This window comes from Myotis yumanensis, unplaced genomic scaffold (assembly GCF_028538775.1).
Source record: "Myotis yumanensis isolate MYYU_CA2020_CCGP unplaced genomic scaffold, mMyoYum1.0.hap1 SCAF_3, whole genome shotgun sequence".
Classification (NCBI taxonomy): Eukaryota; Metazoa; Chordata; class Mammalia; order Chiroptera; family Vespertilionidae; genus Myotis; species Myotis yumanensis.
The window spans coordinates 138,319,274-138,336,672 of NW_027223754.1; the positions used below are offsets into that span (position 1 = coordinate 138,319,274).

General features: G+C 35.2%; 1 protein-coding gene across 8 annotated transcripts in view; it reads left to right on the top strand.

The window, feature by feature from the left end:
• The window catches only part of PPP1R12A (protein phosphatase 1 regulatory subunit 12A), a 149,076-nt gene that overhangs the window by 111,000 nt on the left and 20,677 nt on the right, over positions 1 to 17,399 (top strand). For 4 of the 8 annotated variants that reach the window (XM_070409663.1, XM_070409664.1, XM_070409662.1 and 1 more), the window contains exons 11-18: positions 536 to 630; positions 1,418 to 1,522; positions 2,658 to 2,825; positions 3,223 to 3,399; positions 9,918 to 10,008; positions 11,234 to 11,434; positions 11,678 to 11,846; positions 14,221 to 14,342. In XM_070409663.1, coding sequence (XP_070265764.1) covers positions 536 to 630; positions 1,418 to 1,522; positions 2,658 to 2,825; positions 3,223 to 3,399; positions 9,918 to 10,008; positions 11,234 to 11,434; positions 11,678 to 11,846; positions 14,221 to 14,342 — 1,128 coding nt within the window. The remainder of the gene's footprint in view (positions 1 to 535; positions 631 to 1,417; positions 1,523 to 2,657; positions 2,826 to 3,222; positions 3,400 to 9,917; positions 10,009 to 11,233; positions 11,435 to 11,677; positions 11,847 to 14,220; positions 14,343 to 17,399) is intronic. The other 4 variants (XM_070409668.1, XM_070409666.1, XM_070409667.1 and 1 more) reach the window with 3 other exon arrangements.

Genomic DNA, 17,399 nt, shown 5'->3' on the forward strand with positions numbered 1-17,399 from the left:
TATATATGGGTGCCAATATAGTTGGGATGTATCAGATGTTATTGTTTAAACACTCTCAACCAAACTTGGAGATATATATTTATATATAATTTAAATAATTTTGTTTTGAATATTATATTGTTACATTTTAAAGGGTAGAATATCAAGATAATACCTTATATAACATAAGTGTTAAGTCATTGGGACTTAATTAATGAACCATAAGGATAGTTTACCTTCTGATACTACATTACTTTAAGTAATCTGTTACAGTAGTTTTAGAAAGAGTCATTAAAATGTGGAGGAATTTTTCTTATGTTAGAATGCTGTCTAATTTTAGATCAAAAGAGAAAGAAAAGAAAATTAGTTTGAATAGGCTTTCCTTAATTGTTTATAGTACTTTACTCTTAATAGGTATCAATTTTAGATTTTAGCTATGGAAATACTATAAAATAAACTGTGATGGCTGTTAAATAAATACTCTTGGCAGTACCTATAATTATCACACATTTATTTTCACTTGTGGGTTTTTTGTTGTTTTTTTTCTGTCTTATAGGAGAAAGATAGTAAAGGAACTAGGCTTGCATATGTTGCACCTACAATACCAAGACGACTAGCCAGTACATCTGACATCGAAGAGAAAGAAAACAGGTAGATTCATTATGATTTGCTTTGTCTCTCCTATAAAGTCTTTATTATCTAGCATGAGAGTTAAAGCATGAGCATTGTTGTAATTATGTGGGATATGGGTTATGGGAAGAGAGGGAGGGTATTCCTAATAGAATACCAAGGACTCTTGAGGAAGTTCTGGCTTGCTCTGTTCATGAATAGTGAAAAAAAGATATGTGGTGGAGCACAGCGAGGGGACAGTGGTGGCAAATGAGGTCACAAGGTAGTACTTACTCTCTAAATATGTAAAACATACAGAAAAGGGGGAAAAAAAGAAGGGTAGAAAAAATGCCCTATTTAATTTAGTTTGTTTCCTCCTATTTTTCAGCAGATAGAGTGTGAGCTTTCTAATATAGTTGTAATCATGTTAAAGCCTCCAATTTTGTATCTTGACTTTTTTTTATCTAACATCTCCTATGCAATCTTAGATTATTTTTCATCAGTGCATAATATTCCATAGCGTAGATCTGTTGAATTAAAGTAACCACTTCCCCTCCTAAAACTATAGATATTTAAATTTCTAATATTTTGTGATCATAATTTAAATGTCTGCAAACATCTTAATTTTCCCCCTATAAATAGCATTATACCTTAGGGATAGAATTTTAGAACTAAAATTACTTCCACTTCTTAATAAATATTCCAAAGTATTTTCCCTAGGGATTTTTTTTTTTTTTAGTTTCTATTTCTACTAATGTTTATTAATGTACAGCTTCCTTAACCCTACTTACAAATTATCTATCAGAATCTGAAGTATATTGTTTTTCAGAGACTCTTCAAGTTTGCGAACAAGTAGTTCCTATACAAGAAGAAAATGGGAAGATGATCTCAAAAGGAATAGCTCAATTAATGAAGGATCAACTTATCATAAAAGGTAGTAATATAATTCTTAAGTAACTTTTATGTATTTTATAAAAATATGAGGCAGTTGGTTTGAATTCCTCAATTTAATATTATATAAGAAAATGTGCTTTTAAAAATATATATCATTTGATGTTTAAATAAAACGTTGAAAAACAGAATATATTTTAAAATGTGTGAAACTTTGCACCTTCTGATGCCCTCCTATTATATTACATTTAGTCCTCACATAATGTCAGTAGGTTCTGCTACTTTAAGCAAGATGTCATATGATGAAACCAATTTTACTTTAGGCTGATTAATATAAATAAGAATTAAGTTCCTACGGCTTCTCATCAACATTATAATGAAATGACATTGAGCGAACGATGTTATTTGAGGACCTGCTGTGTGTGTGTGTATATGTGTGTGTGTGTGTGTGTGTGTGTGTGTGTACATATATATATATGTATATATATATAATTAATTTGATATATTATGAAGTATCTTTTGGATTGTAGCATGTGAAAAAGGAGCTCCTTATATAATTGACTGGAGCAATTGAAATAGATCAGTGTCTTAATTGACCTGGTCATTATTTGGTGACCTAGAAATTTTTCACTTGTCTTAGGACTCAGAGCTATGGAAATGTTTTGAATCAGAATGTTGGTAATATTATATGGGGGGCTAGGGGGGTAAATAATTATTTCATGGCTAAAAGCAACCAAAAAATAGAGTAAAAGACAAAGAAATATAATAAGGCATGGATCACTCCTAAGGATATGACCCATTGCTGAAACAGTTTTCTTCAAAAATGTCAAAGTCTTAACTTTCCTTGAGTAAATCCAAACCACAGTATTTTTCTCAGACCCAGACAGACATGACCTTATGGTCTGGAACAGTTCCAGATAATGTAAAATATCAGATCAGATCATCTTTGCATTTTGTTGAAGGAGGGGGGGAGGCAGTAAAATGATACACTACCAACTTAGTGAAATTATCTAAACTCTAGCAAGTTGTAGGTGCAACTCTTGGTGCTGGAGCTGGTGGTGTATTTAGGAACACAATTTTTAGATTTCCCCTAGCCTTGTGAATCTTAAAATGTATAGACATTGACTATAGAATACACATACAAACACATCCTATAGAGATATGACTCTTTCCTTTAGTTGCTCCTTTGGTAGAAGACAAGATGATTTGATTAGTTCTAGTGTTCCAAGCACCACATCAACACCAACAGTTACCTCTGCAGCTGGGCTTCAGAAAAGCCTGCTTTCCAGCACAAGCACTACTACAAAGATTACAACGGGTTCTTCCTCAGCAGGCACACAAAGCAGGTGAGTCACAGATACACTTTGTGTTCAGGCTTACTATGTGCTTACGTATGTGCATGCGTTTTTGTTTAGAAAATTGTGGGGCTCTGGATTTTTTCATTTACCATGTTAAAATCATTTACGAACAAAAATTGGTTCCAAAAAGTTGCTGTGATGCATGTCTGGGGAAATAAATTAGATTCCTGAATTACAAACTTTCCTTGAATTAGGCTGCTTAAAATACAAATTTCTCTCTTTGACAGCTCTGGTTGAGCTTTTTGGTTCATAGTTAAAAAACGTCTTGCCTTGTATTTTAAAAAAATCCATCCCTGTAGTCACATGTTTTCAGCTGCTAGAAAGTGCTTTCATTGTTTAGCTGTTTTCCTTTTCTCTTTTTGTGTTGCTGCTTGTGATGCTATAGTACCTCAAATCGTTTGTGGGCTGAGGATAGTACTGAAAAAGAAAAGGACAGTGTTCCTACGGCAGTGACCATTCCTGTTGCTCCAACTGTTGTAAATGCTGCAGCCTCTACCACAACCCTGACTACAACTACTGCTGGCACTGTCTCCTCCACATCAGAGGTCAGGGAGAGACGCAGGTGTGTAAAGGTCCTAATAGAACTGCTGCTATATCTTGCCCAGTGATGAAAGTTGTTTGTTTTGTTTTGTTTTGTTTCTGTAACCTTGTGAAGTTGACCACCATCTCTCCATTAGGATAATAAAGGAAGTAATCTATATCAGCTCAGAACTAGGAAAATTGATATAGTTAGCCATTAATTAGCATTCAGGCTTGCTAACCCACCCAGAACAGAATTGATGGTTTTGTTAAAAGGCTTTGAGACAAACAATTGTCTGTTTACTTAGCCATCTTACTGTTTTTAATGGCTGGTTTCATTCAAAATATTTTTGTAATGAAGATATATCCACACATAATCATACTCATGGAAAACCAGATGCACCTAGCTGGTTTGGCTCAGTGGATAGAGTGTTGGCCTGCAGACTAAAGGGTCCCAGGTTCGATTCTAGTCAGGGGCACATACCTGGGTTGCTGGCCTGGTCTCCAGTAGGGATCATGCAGGAGGCAGCCAATCAGTGATTCTCTCTCATCATTGATGTTTCTATCTTGCTCTCACCCTCTCCCTCCCTCTCTGAAATCAATAAAAATATATTTAAAAGAAAACCAGATGCAACATGACAAAAACAGGTTTTTTTTATTCTTCTCGTTGTTTCCCCATATTATTAAGAAATCTGATGGATGTTAAACGGTTTTTGCTGTTACCTTTGAGAATTCCATTTTAAGATCCTCTTGGTGAAAAGTGGCTTCTTGTGCATATGTATAAGCCAAATAATTTTAACTTTAATTCATTCACTTAGTTTTAATTCTGGTATATAGAAGGCACTCATTAATTAAATATTTTTAGAAGCTATGAATTTATTTTGTGTTCTGTCAGTGGTGTGGAATCATAGATGTGGAAAGGATATCTTCTCAATTTACAGAAGGAAACTGAGATCCAGAAATAAGGGACTTTTCCACTTTTATTTAGTTAGTGTGAGAGCTAAAGCTGCACCCAAGATTACAGAAGAACCAGTACAGTCTTCTTTCTGCTATACCATAGTCCCTAGCTTTGAATTTAAAACATATATATGTTTTTTATTGATTTCAGAGCAGAAGAGAGAGGAAGAGAGAGATATAGAAACATCAATGATGAGAGAGAATCATTGATCGGCTGCCTCCTGCATGCTCCCCACTGGGGATCGAGCCAGCAACTCAGACATAGGTCCTCCTGATTCATAGGTCCATGCTCAACCACTGAACTACACTGGACAGGTCCAGCTTTGAATTTTGTTTTTCCTCTTGAGAAAGAAGGAAAGTGGGAAGCCAAGTGTAACCTTTTTTATATTTCACTCTTGCAAAATTTAATTAGCTACATAACTGATTTTTTTTTGTAAAATACCGACCAGGTTAACTTTGTTTTATTTCTGACACATAGTGTTCATAAATGGACAGTTTTATACAGCCTTTGTCTTTGGTGCCTCATAGTGCATCCTAACAGTAAGATTTTTGTAGTAATATTTGTGGTGAACATATAAAAAGTAACAAAATGTTATTTTTAATGTTAAATATTTTCTTTCCTATCATTGCATCTTTAGTTTCTGTCATTAAATTTACATTTCATATATTTTTGTAATGCAATTTAATAATGCCATTACAAGTGGTTTGAATTTTGTGATTGGAGTACCTATATAGGTCATATCATATTTGAATTACTCCTTCTTTATTTTTTTATGAATTTAAGTCAGTTTGGGTTATTTGAAGTGTTCTTAATAAGACCATCAGCCAACAAAAATTAGAGAGGCATAGGCATCCATCATTCTCTTAAGTAAAAATAAATTTGAGTGCTTTGCTTTTATGGGGTGGAGTCACCAAGGAGAGAAAGGGTTAGGAGTCTTTGGTTTTTTTTACTCCTTGTTCTGCCTTAATCCTAAAGTTAGAATTTTCTACGGGGCAGAATTTCTTCTGTAAATTGAGGTATTTGATTTACATAATTTTTAACTTCCAGAATCCTTCTTAACTGTAGCATTACATGCTTTTAAAAATTCTTCAGTGACAATATCTAATGAATATATACCTAGAATCATATGTTGTTTAAGAACAAATTATAATTCTTAATCTCAAATTTTTTTATGTTGTTATAGAAAGTTGAGTTTCAACTTTTTAGGATTAATCCTAGGAGACATTAAAGATTGAGAATTAAATATTTGGCGATATTGTAAGGACAGAGCAGATTCTAATAGCATTAGAAACAAAATATGCCTAATGACATTTTTCCTGGTCTCTTACAGAAAATTTGTCTTACCTTGTTTCAATGATGTTTGCAGTAATATTGATGTTTGTGTTTTGTTTCATGTCAAGTATTTGTTTGCAATTTTGAATACATTGTTGGCCTCTTCTGTTCGTCTTTTAATTAAATTTCATTAATTTTTTTGAAATGTAGATGGTTAAAAATTTTCCCCCAAAATGTATATATGATGATTTAAGAATATATGGTGGCTGAAAACAAATAAATCAACACATTTATGCTACTTTAGGTACTATTACTTATGTACATTTGGATATTATGAAAAGTTACCATGAACACTATTAAATTCCACCGTATTTTAGAATTTCCCTATTTTTATTGATCTGATTGGGTGAGGAGTCCTGTTTTTATTAGTTAAGATTTCCAAAGGATTAATTTTGGGAAGGTGGAGTAGAGAAGCTAGCTTTAGATAAATGGAGCATGATAGCAAATTCTTTTATTGTTTAAGTATTTCTAATTTTTCATAGTCTTTTCAAACTGTAAGATAGTCCTTACTGCCCTGACCAGGGTGGTTCAGTGGGTCGTCCTGTACACCAAACGGTTGCGGGTTTGATTCCTAGTCAGGGCACATACCCAGGTTGCAGGTTCGATCCCCAGGGTGCATACAGGAGGCAACTGATTGATGGTTCTCACTCTCTCTGTTTCTCTCTCTCTGCCTCTCTCTCTCTCTCTAAAATTCCATAGAAACATATCCTCAAGTGAGGATTTAAAAAAAAAAGCAGTATCTTACTAATAACTTTGTATTTGCAGCACGGATTCATATTGAACTGTTGCTTCAATATAACTGCTCTCTTCCACCATTTTCCTTTTGCTCAGGCAGCTCCCTTTGCCCATTTATCTTCCCTCTGGAAGGAAAAAAGCTAAGTGTGAAGCAAGGGTTGGTATACAGATTTTTAAAGATGTAATTTGTTTGACTAGCCAAAATGTAAACATTATAAATAAATATAAGTTTTTCAGACAGTAAATGCCAGTGAATTAAAAAATATATATGGAATAATTGCATTTATTGGGAAAAAAAAGTTTTACTTTAAAAATAACAACCTTTCCGTTGCTCAGAAAATTGTAAGCAGTGTAAGACTACTAAGTAATAAACTTATATATCCTATGTTGTTATATAAAGAGCCAGTCTGCCCTGGCCAGGTGGTTCAGTTGGTTGGAACATTGTCCGATGAACCAAAAGGCTGTGGGTTCAGTTCCTGGTCAGGGCACATACCTAGGCTGCGAGTTCAATCTCCAGTTGGAGCTCGTAGTAGAGGCAACTGATTGATGTTTCTCTCTAACATCAATTTTTTTCTCTCTCCTTTCCTTCCTCTCTCTCTAAAATCAATTTAAAAAACACATCCTCTGGTAGGATTAAAAAAAAGAGAGAGATACAGTCTGACAGTATGGTATCACTAGAAGCCCAGTGCACAACATCAGCCCAGCCTGTGCCTTCTCGCAGTCCAGGACCCGTCGGGGGATGTCTGGCTGCTGGCTTAGGCCTGCTCTCCCTAGGGGTCCTTAGCACTGCTGTGGAGGCGAGAGAGGCTCCTGCCACCGCCACTGTGCTTGCCAGCAGTGAGCCTGAGCCCAGCTTCTGGCTGAGCAGCGCTCCCCCTGGGGGAGTGCACTGACCACCAGGGGGCAGCTCCTGCATTGAGCGTCTGCCCCTTGGTGGTCAGTGCACATTGTAGCGACTGGTCATTCCACCGTTTGGTCGATTTGCATATTAGCCTTTTATTATCTAGGATAATAATTAAGGCATCAATGGAGCTCGCTGTATTCTGCTGTCTTTTTGATGATCAGCTCTTTGGAATAAAAAAACAAAATATATGAACTATTTTTCTTCTCTACATCTTACTCTTAGAGTAGAGGCACTCCAAGGATGGAGAAAGGAACTGAATAACATATGGAGACTATCAAATATAGAAAATATATGTATTAGAAATTGATAGGCCAGATTTTTATGCTAATTTGAGGAAGTGTTGTATGGGAAATTTAAATGAACAGATTTTACAAGTCTATTAACTTTCATCCCTCTAACCTGAATATAATAAACTGGATATGATAAATAGATTTATTAACTTTCATGGTCACTTGAAATTGTTTAAAAAGAATCTTGGCTACTTAGAAGGGAGTGATGGTTGGTTAGTGATTTGTCATGGGGTTAAAAGGGCAAAGTGGCAATGCATATTACCCTATTTAAAATTAAATATGAAAACTTTGACCATGTAAATAATAGTAGTTAGAATTCAGTGCGTTGTGTTCATGTTTACTTTTATAGGAACTCATGAAATGCTAAAGTGGTATGCAGCCATATGGGCTGCTGTAAATTTTTGCTTAACCAGATTTCCCATCACATTTAGGTTTCACCTCCTTTTGTTACTTTTTTTCTCCTCATTTGGTAGAAGTACAAAAAGCAATAAATTGAATAGGGTTAGTTGGTGCATAAAGAAGTTTTAAATGAATGGAGGCAGAGATAGTCATTGGACTATATTTCCAAGCTGTTGTCTTACGGAGCACTTTTTCACATTCAATAGTTGTACCACCATCGCCCTAACCGGTTTGGCTCAGTGGATAGAGCGTCAGCCTGTGGACTAAAGGGTCCCAGGTTCAATTCTGGTCAAGGGCATGTACCTTGGTTGCGGGCACATGCCCAGTAGGGGGTGTGCAGGAGGCAGCTGATCGATGTTTCTCTCTCATCGATGTTTCTAACTCTCTATCCCTCTCCCTTCCTCCCTGTAAAAAAAATCAATAAAATATATTTTTTTTAAAAATAGTTGTACCACCAGAAAGGCGGGGGAGGCAGTATTCCCTACTTAAATGCTGAGTTAAACACAAACCAGTTTCTTCTCTCAGTACTTCTCAAACCATTCAATATGGTGTGATCTTCCTGGAGACATGTTAGAATGTATAGCATTTTCTAAATTAAAACACCAATGTCAACAAACAAACTCCTCGTCATCTATATATATAAAAGGCCAATATGCAAAGTGTTCCCTCGAGAGTTCGATCGCTTGCTATGACATGCGCTGACCACCAGGAGGTGGTGCAGAATGAAGGAAGTCCCCGGCTGGCAGCCAGAAGGCCCTGATCTGCCCTGATTGCTGGCCAGGCTTAGGGACCCTACCCATGCACAAATTTTGTGTACTGGGCCTCTAGTATTGTTATAAAAATAGGAAGTATCTTTTATATCTAAAAACCTAAAACTCTAGATCTGGCCTGTGTGGCTCAGTTGGTTGAGGTGTTGTCCCATATACTGAAGGGTTGCAGGTTCAGCGTTCTCTCTCACATCAATGTTTCCCTCTCTTTTTTTCTTCTCTCTCTCTGTCTCCCTCTATGTCCCTCCCTCTCACTCTCACTCTCTACCCATTTCTCTTCCCTTCCCCTCACTCTAGGATCCACAAGAATATCCTTGGGTGAAGATTAATTAATTAATTTTTAAAAACTTAGAACTCTAGGGAGTTGATGTATAGACAGAATGAAAATTATGAGACAGAGCCCTACAATACAAAAAGAAAACTAAAGTAATACTAGTCATTGGAGGGAAGTTTTTTTATTGTTGTTTAGCAAGACTCTGTCTTATATTTGTTTAACTCTTTAATTATTTAACAGCATAGATTGCATGCTTTTGAAATTATGCATGTCCTAAGACAGAATGGAACATAGGCTTAGATTTTTAAGATGAGATTTAGTGAAAATAAATGCTAAGTTCTCTATATCAGAAAATCAATTACCCAGGAGAAATGCTGATTTTAAAGAAGTTCATGTATAAAAACACTTGAATTTTTAGAGTACTTATATTGTGAACAAGAGTATGGATCTGCCAAAAAACATTATTAATAAATGTGCAAGGACATGAGTACAGGGAGTGCTGCTTACTCACTAGTCATCCTGTATCCTGAGGGTTGCATTCAGTCCTACCCATTATACCATATAGGCATAGACAGTCTAGAGTTTAGCCAGTAACTTGAGATATGACCTTAGGAAGTGTTGTAGGGAATCAAAAAGGGGCTAAGGAGATAGTTGTTCTTTTAAAATCTGTAGTTAGGAAGAATTTGAAAAATATGATATGTTAATATGATTAGTTCTATATAATCTAAAAGATTATCAGATTGCATTGTTGAATTTCAGAGCGGATGTAACCATTTTCTGAAGACTAATTTTCTTAAAATATATTAAAAATGCTAAACTTGTATGTTTCACTCACACATTCATATGTAACAGCATTCACAGTTATTGTATCTCCAACTAACGATTATTATATATTACTGTAGATCATACCTCACTCCTGTTAGAGATGAAGAGTCTGAATCCCAAAGAAAAGCAAGATCTAGACAAGCAAGACAGTCTAGAAGGTCAACACAGGTATATTTAATGTTTGTAATATATGAAAGTTTAAAATAAATTACCTTTTCCTTTTTTACTGTGCTATAAATATATTCATGTCATTATATAATGTGAGTAAATCTTTAAAGATAAAAGTTGCTTTAGCCCTAGCCAGTGTGGCTCAGTTGGTGGGGCATCATCCCTTGCACCAAAAGGTTGCCAGTTTGGTTCCTGGTCAGGGCACATGCCTAGGTCTTGGGCTCTGTCCCTACAGGTATGTGGGAGGCAGCTGATTGATGGTTCACTCTCACATCGATGTTTCCATCTCTTCCTCTCTTTCTAAAAATCAGTAAAAATATTTTTAAAAGTTGTTTTAGTACCCCCTCATAGTATTTTTTTATATGATTACACTGTTAATATTGTATTTTATCTAATTAGCATATGCCTTGTATCTCATTGAGGATTTTTTTATTTCTATTGTGATATCTGGCACAGAATATCTGTGTTAAAATGAATTAATCATATGTAATTTCTAATAATTACTAAAGAATTCCAAGAATATTTGGAGTTTGGGAAAATGGGTCTATTTGGTATATTAAATAATTGCTGTGCAAGTATGAGAAAAATGACACTCAGACTGGTTATCATCTCATTACCTCCTCCTTGCCACTGTAATTATATTCCATATATCCCTTTGTGTCTTTCTTTTCCCCCAGTTGAGCACCAAAGTCCTGGGTCAGCTATTTCAGCATTACCATTACTCACATATCAAGCTAAACTATTTGCTAGAATATTAACATATTTTTTTGTCTTTATACTTTTACTTCTTAAAATCTGACCTGTTCTTCAAGGCTTAACCTTCAAAATTATTTTTTTACTGAAATCTCTGTGGGTATATACATATATAAAACCATAAATACATATAAGTTTGATATATAAACTGATTTTTTGGCTTTTTCTTCATTTGCTGACATTTTGGGAATATTTATATTCAAAATGGTATTTTTGTCATCCATGCTATTTTGTTATTTAGTTGGATATAGAGACAATTTCTTACACATTTTATTTTTTACCTCTTTTATTATGCTTGTTTCTGATGATTGTTCATAGAATGAATGTGAATTGCTAAGTAGAAATTGTTTCATTTTGCAAACCAATTTCAAACATGCATATTTGACTTTTAATTCACATTTCCTTTACTTACAGTATTTCTTCAAAGTGAGCTTTAATGCCTCATAATTAAATTTATCATTTTTATGTACAGGGGGTGACATTGACTGATCTTCAGGAAGCTGAAAAAACAATAGGAAGAAGTCGTTCTATTCGAACCAGAGAACAAGAAAATGAAGAAAAAGAAAAAGAGGAAAAAGAAAAACAAGATAAAGAGAAGCAAGAAGAAAAAAAGGAGTCAGAAACCTCTCGAGAAGATGAATATAAGCAAAAGTACTCCAGAACATATGATGAGGTAAATAGTATACCAATGACACAGCTAGGTAAAATGGTAGGAATAATTTCTGTGATTTTCAAAATCCAAGGGAGATTTGTATGCCAGCAAACCATATACAAAATACTCAAAAGAGTTTTAATAGATATCCGAATTATTTTGACATGAGTAGAACATTACTTTTTCATTGAAATAAATTTAAGTGTTCTATGTCTTTAAGTGTGTTTAATATTTTAAATGGATTTTAAATCTAAAATTTTACAGACTTATCAGCGTTACAGATCAGTATCAACTTCAAGTTCAACCACTCCATCCTCTTCACTTTCTACCATGAGCAGTTCACTCTATGCTTCAAGTCAACTAAGTAGGCCAAATAGCCTTGTAGGTATAACTTCTGCTTACTCACGAGGATTAACAAAAGAAAATGAAAGAGGTAAGAAGACCAAATTTTGAAAAAACTTTGTTTCCTTCATATCATTTGAATTGGTTTTTCTAATTAATATTTCTTTTCTTTTTTTTTTAAATATATTTTATTGATATTTTACAGAGAGGAAGGGAGAGGGATAGAGAGTTAGAAACATCAATGAGAGAGAAACATCGATCAGCCGCCTCCCGCGCACCCCCTACTGGGGATGTGCCTGCAACCAAGGTACATGCCCTTGACCGGAATCGAACCTGGGACCCTTCAGTCCGCAGGCCAACACTCTATCCACTGAGCCAAACCGGTTATGGCTCTAATTAATATTTCAACAGAAAAGAAACAATATTCCAAACTGGGAGCCTGATAAGATGGTTGGGAGTGAGAAGAGTATAAAATCAAAAGAAAATTATGTGAACTGGCATTGATACACATCTTTATAACCTAAGATGCCACAAATATCTTTGTATCTACCAGTGTAGAAAAGTCAGTATAGAAGAACTGTTTATGAGTTTATGAGTGCTTGTATTTATTTATTGCCTGTTATGTGTATCATGTCTCTTACATGATTTTTTGAAATTGATTTAAACTAAAATCACTTAACACATATAATGTCCCTGATAGTTTTTATGCTTATTTCTCGAGAAATAGATTTTTTCAGCTATATTGGCATCCTGATGCTCAATATTAACATTTCCTATTATTGCATATAAACTTTCTATTTAAATTCTAATTAATTTATACTTTAAATCAGAGATGGGTACTAAATAAGATTATTTCTAATTATAGGCATTTTATGTTTTAAAAGCAAAATTTCACAGTTTTAGCCATGAGATTATAGCAGTAATTATGTAAGACACAGACTTCAGAAAATTAGTTTTTCCTAATTTCCAGCTGCTTTTTTTTGTTGGTCATTGAGATATTTTAGTTTTTTGATCCACTAAGTTGAGAGGTACACATCCTATATAATAAAGGGCTAATATGCAAATTGACCGAATGGCAGAGTAGTCGACTGGTCCTATGACGCACACTGACCACCAGGGGGCAGACGCTCAACACAGGAGCTGCCCTCCAGTGGTCATTGTGCTCCCACAGGGGGAGTGCCACTCAGCCAGAAGCCCTGAGCCAGGCTCACAGCTGGCGAGTGCAGTGGCAGTGGCGGGGGCCTCTCCCACCTCCATGGCAACGCTAAGGATGTCCCATGGGGAGCAGGCCTAAGCTGTCAGTCGGACATCTCCCGAGGGCTCCCAGACTGCGAGAGGGCGCAGGCCAGGCTGAGGGATACTCCCCTCACCCCTGAGTGCATGAATTTTGTGCACCAGGCCTTTAGTAATGTTTATAAAAATTTTGAGCCAACATTTAAAATTATGTATATTTGCATAATAGTTCAGTTTTCCATTGTCTATTGAATATTTAAAAGATTTGGCATCACTTGGTCTGAATTTTCACATGTCATCAATTGGCTAGAGCCAAATAATAGCAGCCCTCCACCCCCCTGGAAAAGTGCCCTCCTGGCCCCTTTGTACATTTTCATTACCTGGATTGCCACTACAGGCATTGGAATTTAAGCTCTTTGCTCTAAACTGATTCCAAAAATAATTTTTAAAACTCCTCTTAATACTATAATTTTGGGTTGTCTTTTGCTGTGACTCTTTGCTAATGATACAAGGAGCCTTTTAAAAATCATTTTTTTTGTTCCATATATGTGTACTTCTTAAAGCATATTCAAAGGCCCTAGTATTCCCTAAGCATGTATGTCTGAAGCCATTTTAGCTGTCCCAGGAAGGAAACAAATTTTAAGACTAATATTTTTTTACATTGATTTTTTTTAAAGAAAGATAAATATTTTTTTCCAGAAAAATTGATTTTCTCTTAGATGCTGTCTAATAGAAATGAAATGAATACTGCATTCTGCTGAATGAGGACTGGGAATAGTAGAAGCAGAAACTGATAAAGTTTTATGATGCCTACTAGCTAGCTATTCCATCATTAAGAACTGTTTGTTTGTTTGTTTGTTTTCTTGAAGTGTTAACTTTGGGTATAATAACCATCTTCCTACCAGAAGAGCCCCAATTGAATCTTCTTAGGATTTAATTATTTTCTGATCAGCAAGTATTACTAAGTATATCTTTTGAGCAAAACTTGTTTAGGCACTAGGAAAATTAAGTAATTAAAATCAGTTCTTGTCTTGATCCTGATGAATGTATCTGAAGAGAAATACACATATATGTTTAAACCAGGTGTTATAGGAAGGGGCAAAATTTGATAATGATTAGAGAATTTTAGAAGGCTTCACAAAGGAGGTTGACTTGGAATTGTTTTTACATTTGCCTTGCAAAATACTGTCAAGATACATTGCTACCATGTGGTGCATTGTAATCCTTAACAGAAGGAGAAAAGAGAGAAGAGGAGAAAGAAGGAGAGGATAAATCACAGCCTAAGTCAATCAGGGAGCGACGGCGACCAAGAGAGAAAAGAAGATCTACTGGAGTTTCATTTTGGACACAAGATGTGAGAACCTATTAAAATATAATTTCCTGATAGTATGCTTCTCCTTCTCCTCCTCCTCCTTCTTCTTCTTCTTTTTTCAAATCCTATTTAAATTATTTTAGGGAGGAGGTAGGGAGAGAGAGAAACTTTGATTTGTTGTTCCACTTATTTATGTATTCACTGGTTCATTCTTGTATATGTCCTGATTGTAGATGAACCCACAACCTTGGCATATCAAGACAACGCTCTAACCAGTTAAGCTACCTGGCCAGACTAGTATGCTTCTTTTCCAAAGTGCATACTAATAATATCTTATATGCCTCAGTTTATATACTGTTTAGATCGTCACTATGTGTTGTTGAGCCAAGTTATGAAATAGAATTTCATAAACGTACATAAAAGTTTGGCTGTTCAACTAATCAAAGTGTAATATGCTAATGATATGCTATGGCCGCTCAACCACTTGCTATGACGTGCACTAACCACCAGGGGGGTGACACTCAACCAGTTGCTATCAGTGGTTCTCAACCTTCTGGCCCTTTAAATACAGTTCCTCATGTTGTGACCCAACCATAAAATTATTTTCATTGCTACTTCATAACTGTAATGTTGCTACTGCTATAAATCGTAATGTAAATATCTGATATGCAGGATGGTCTTAGGCGACCCCTGTGAAAGGGTCGTTCGACTGCCAAAGGGGTCGCGGCCTACAGGTTGAGAACCGCTGCTTTAGATCATCACTATGTGTTGTTAAACCAAGTTATGAAATAGGAAAATTTATTTTATAAAGGGTAGTTAATAACTACTAAGATTTTTTTGTGTTAAAAGCAGGAGCTCTTTTGTAATAAAAATAATAGCTGCAGCTCAGCATACGTCTATTGATTATTGTATAATGGCTAAACTGCTCTCATCTTAGAGGTTCTTGAAAGATGCTTTACATTTAATCCCATTTTATGAACATGATTATAAGATAAATACATAACTGTTATTTCCATCCAATGATGCTGGTTAGAAGCAGTGCTTTACTTACCAAATTATAACGATCCTATAGAATTTCATTTCTTTTCTGATTCCTAATTGTATGCCTGGCATTGCTGTTCATATGCAGGAGAAAAAAGAACTATGAATTAGCTCAGTTAAGGAGAAATTTATACTGTTTCAATACAATGTACAACTGTGTAGGACAAATATAATTTGTTTTATCTTATATTTTGTTTGTTTGATTTTTTTACCTCGATTTTTCCCTTTTTTTCTTTTAATTTTTTAAAAAATACATGTTTTTATTAATTTTAGAGAGAGTAAGGGGGAGAGAGAGAGAAAGGGATAGAAATATCAATGATGAGAGAGAATCATTGATCGGCTGCCTCCTGTATGCCCCTTTCTGGGGATGGAGCCCGAAACCTGGCAAGTGCCCTGACAGGCAGTTGGAACCCGTGATCTCCTGGTTCATGGTTCAACACTCAACCACTGAGCCACACTGGCCAGACTCATTTAATTTTTAATATAGGAAAATTCAACCATACAAAAATAATGCAAAAGTATAATGATCCCACCCCAACTATCCATTATTTAAGCTAATTCCTCACCACTTCTCCAACTCCCATATTATTTTGAGAAAATCTTAGACATATCATTTTATCTGTAAAAATGTTAGTATATATTTTTAAGGGATAAAAATAATTAAAAATAGTAACCACAATATTATGACATAATGAGCACAATACCAGATTAGACTTATTGTTAAATAAACACTAAATCCTTAACATTGAATATTCAGTCAGTTTCAATATAAATTTAATTCATATATGCTATAAATGGTTTGTTGTTGTAGTTTTATACTTTGCTTGTTTGATTAGGACTCAACTAGGACCATACATGATGATTATCTCTTTAATGTTTCTCTTAATCAGTAAGTTTCTCCCTTCATCCCTTTTTTTCCCCTTATAATTGCTTTGTAATGAACTGGATTCTCATATTCATTATTCTCATATTCTTGAAGTGTAGTTTTTCCTATTTCCCATCAACTGGTAGAGAATTGATCAGATTCTGATTCAGTATTCCTTTGGCAAGGTTTTTTTGTTTGTTTATCCTCACCTGAGGATATTTTTTTCCATTGGGTTTTTAGAGAGAGTAGAAGGGAGGGAGAGAGAAACATTGACATCCATTAGTTGCCTTCTGCACACACCCCAACGGGGTGTGGTGATCGAACCTGCAACCCAGGTACATGCTCTTGATCAGGAATTGAACCCTAAACCCCTTTGGTGCACTGGCCTACCTCTAACTATCTAGACACCCCAGCCAGGGCTGGCAAGGTATTTTTAGCCTCCATCAGGAAGTACATAATGTATGGTTGATTTTAATTGACTGCCTGGTAACATTTTAATAACAGTAAAATAAAATCCCACAGTCTTAGCACCCTGACAGAATAACTTACTATTTAAAATTCTTTTTTCTTCTGAATAACTAAGAAACTACATGTTAGTAGTTTAATAGGCAAAGCTGTATTTATTACGCTATAGTATTTATTTTCCCCCACTGTTATTCAGACCAGCCCTCCTTACAACTCCAGTTTCTGGCATTATAAGGATCCTTCCTGAAATCCATATTGGCAACACTTGTCTTTTTAATTTGAGCCTGCATTGAATTGTGTTCTAATCAGCCAGCAAAGCAGAGCCCTCCTTTCCCCTTCATAGCCACACCTCTATCATACAACATACAAAAAGAAAGGGTAGTGTGCACTTGGGCAGCTTTTTGCTCTATTGCATTAGTAGGTTCCTTTTTTTAGCTACTACTTTTCAGGACCTCAGAGCTTTCCCCCTTTTTTCATTTTCAGTTCCTGTGTTTTTTTTCCCATGAAGCTGCAATATATAAAGACAATTAGTCCATGATATGGAATTAAAATATTTATATATTAATTAGTAATAATAGCAGCAGCAGCATTGATTTCTCCTGTTCCCAGCCTGCTGTTCACATATAATTTTTTACTAGTTACCAAAATGATAGCTTGTTCAGATTCTCACTAATCCTCACAGCAATTCTATAAAGTTTATTTCCTTACTTTTATGTGTAAGGTAACTG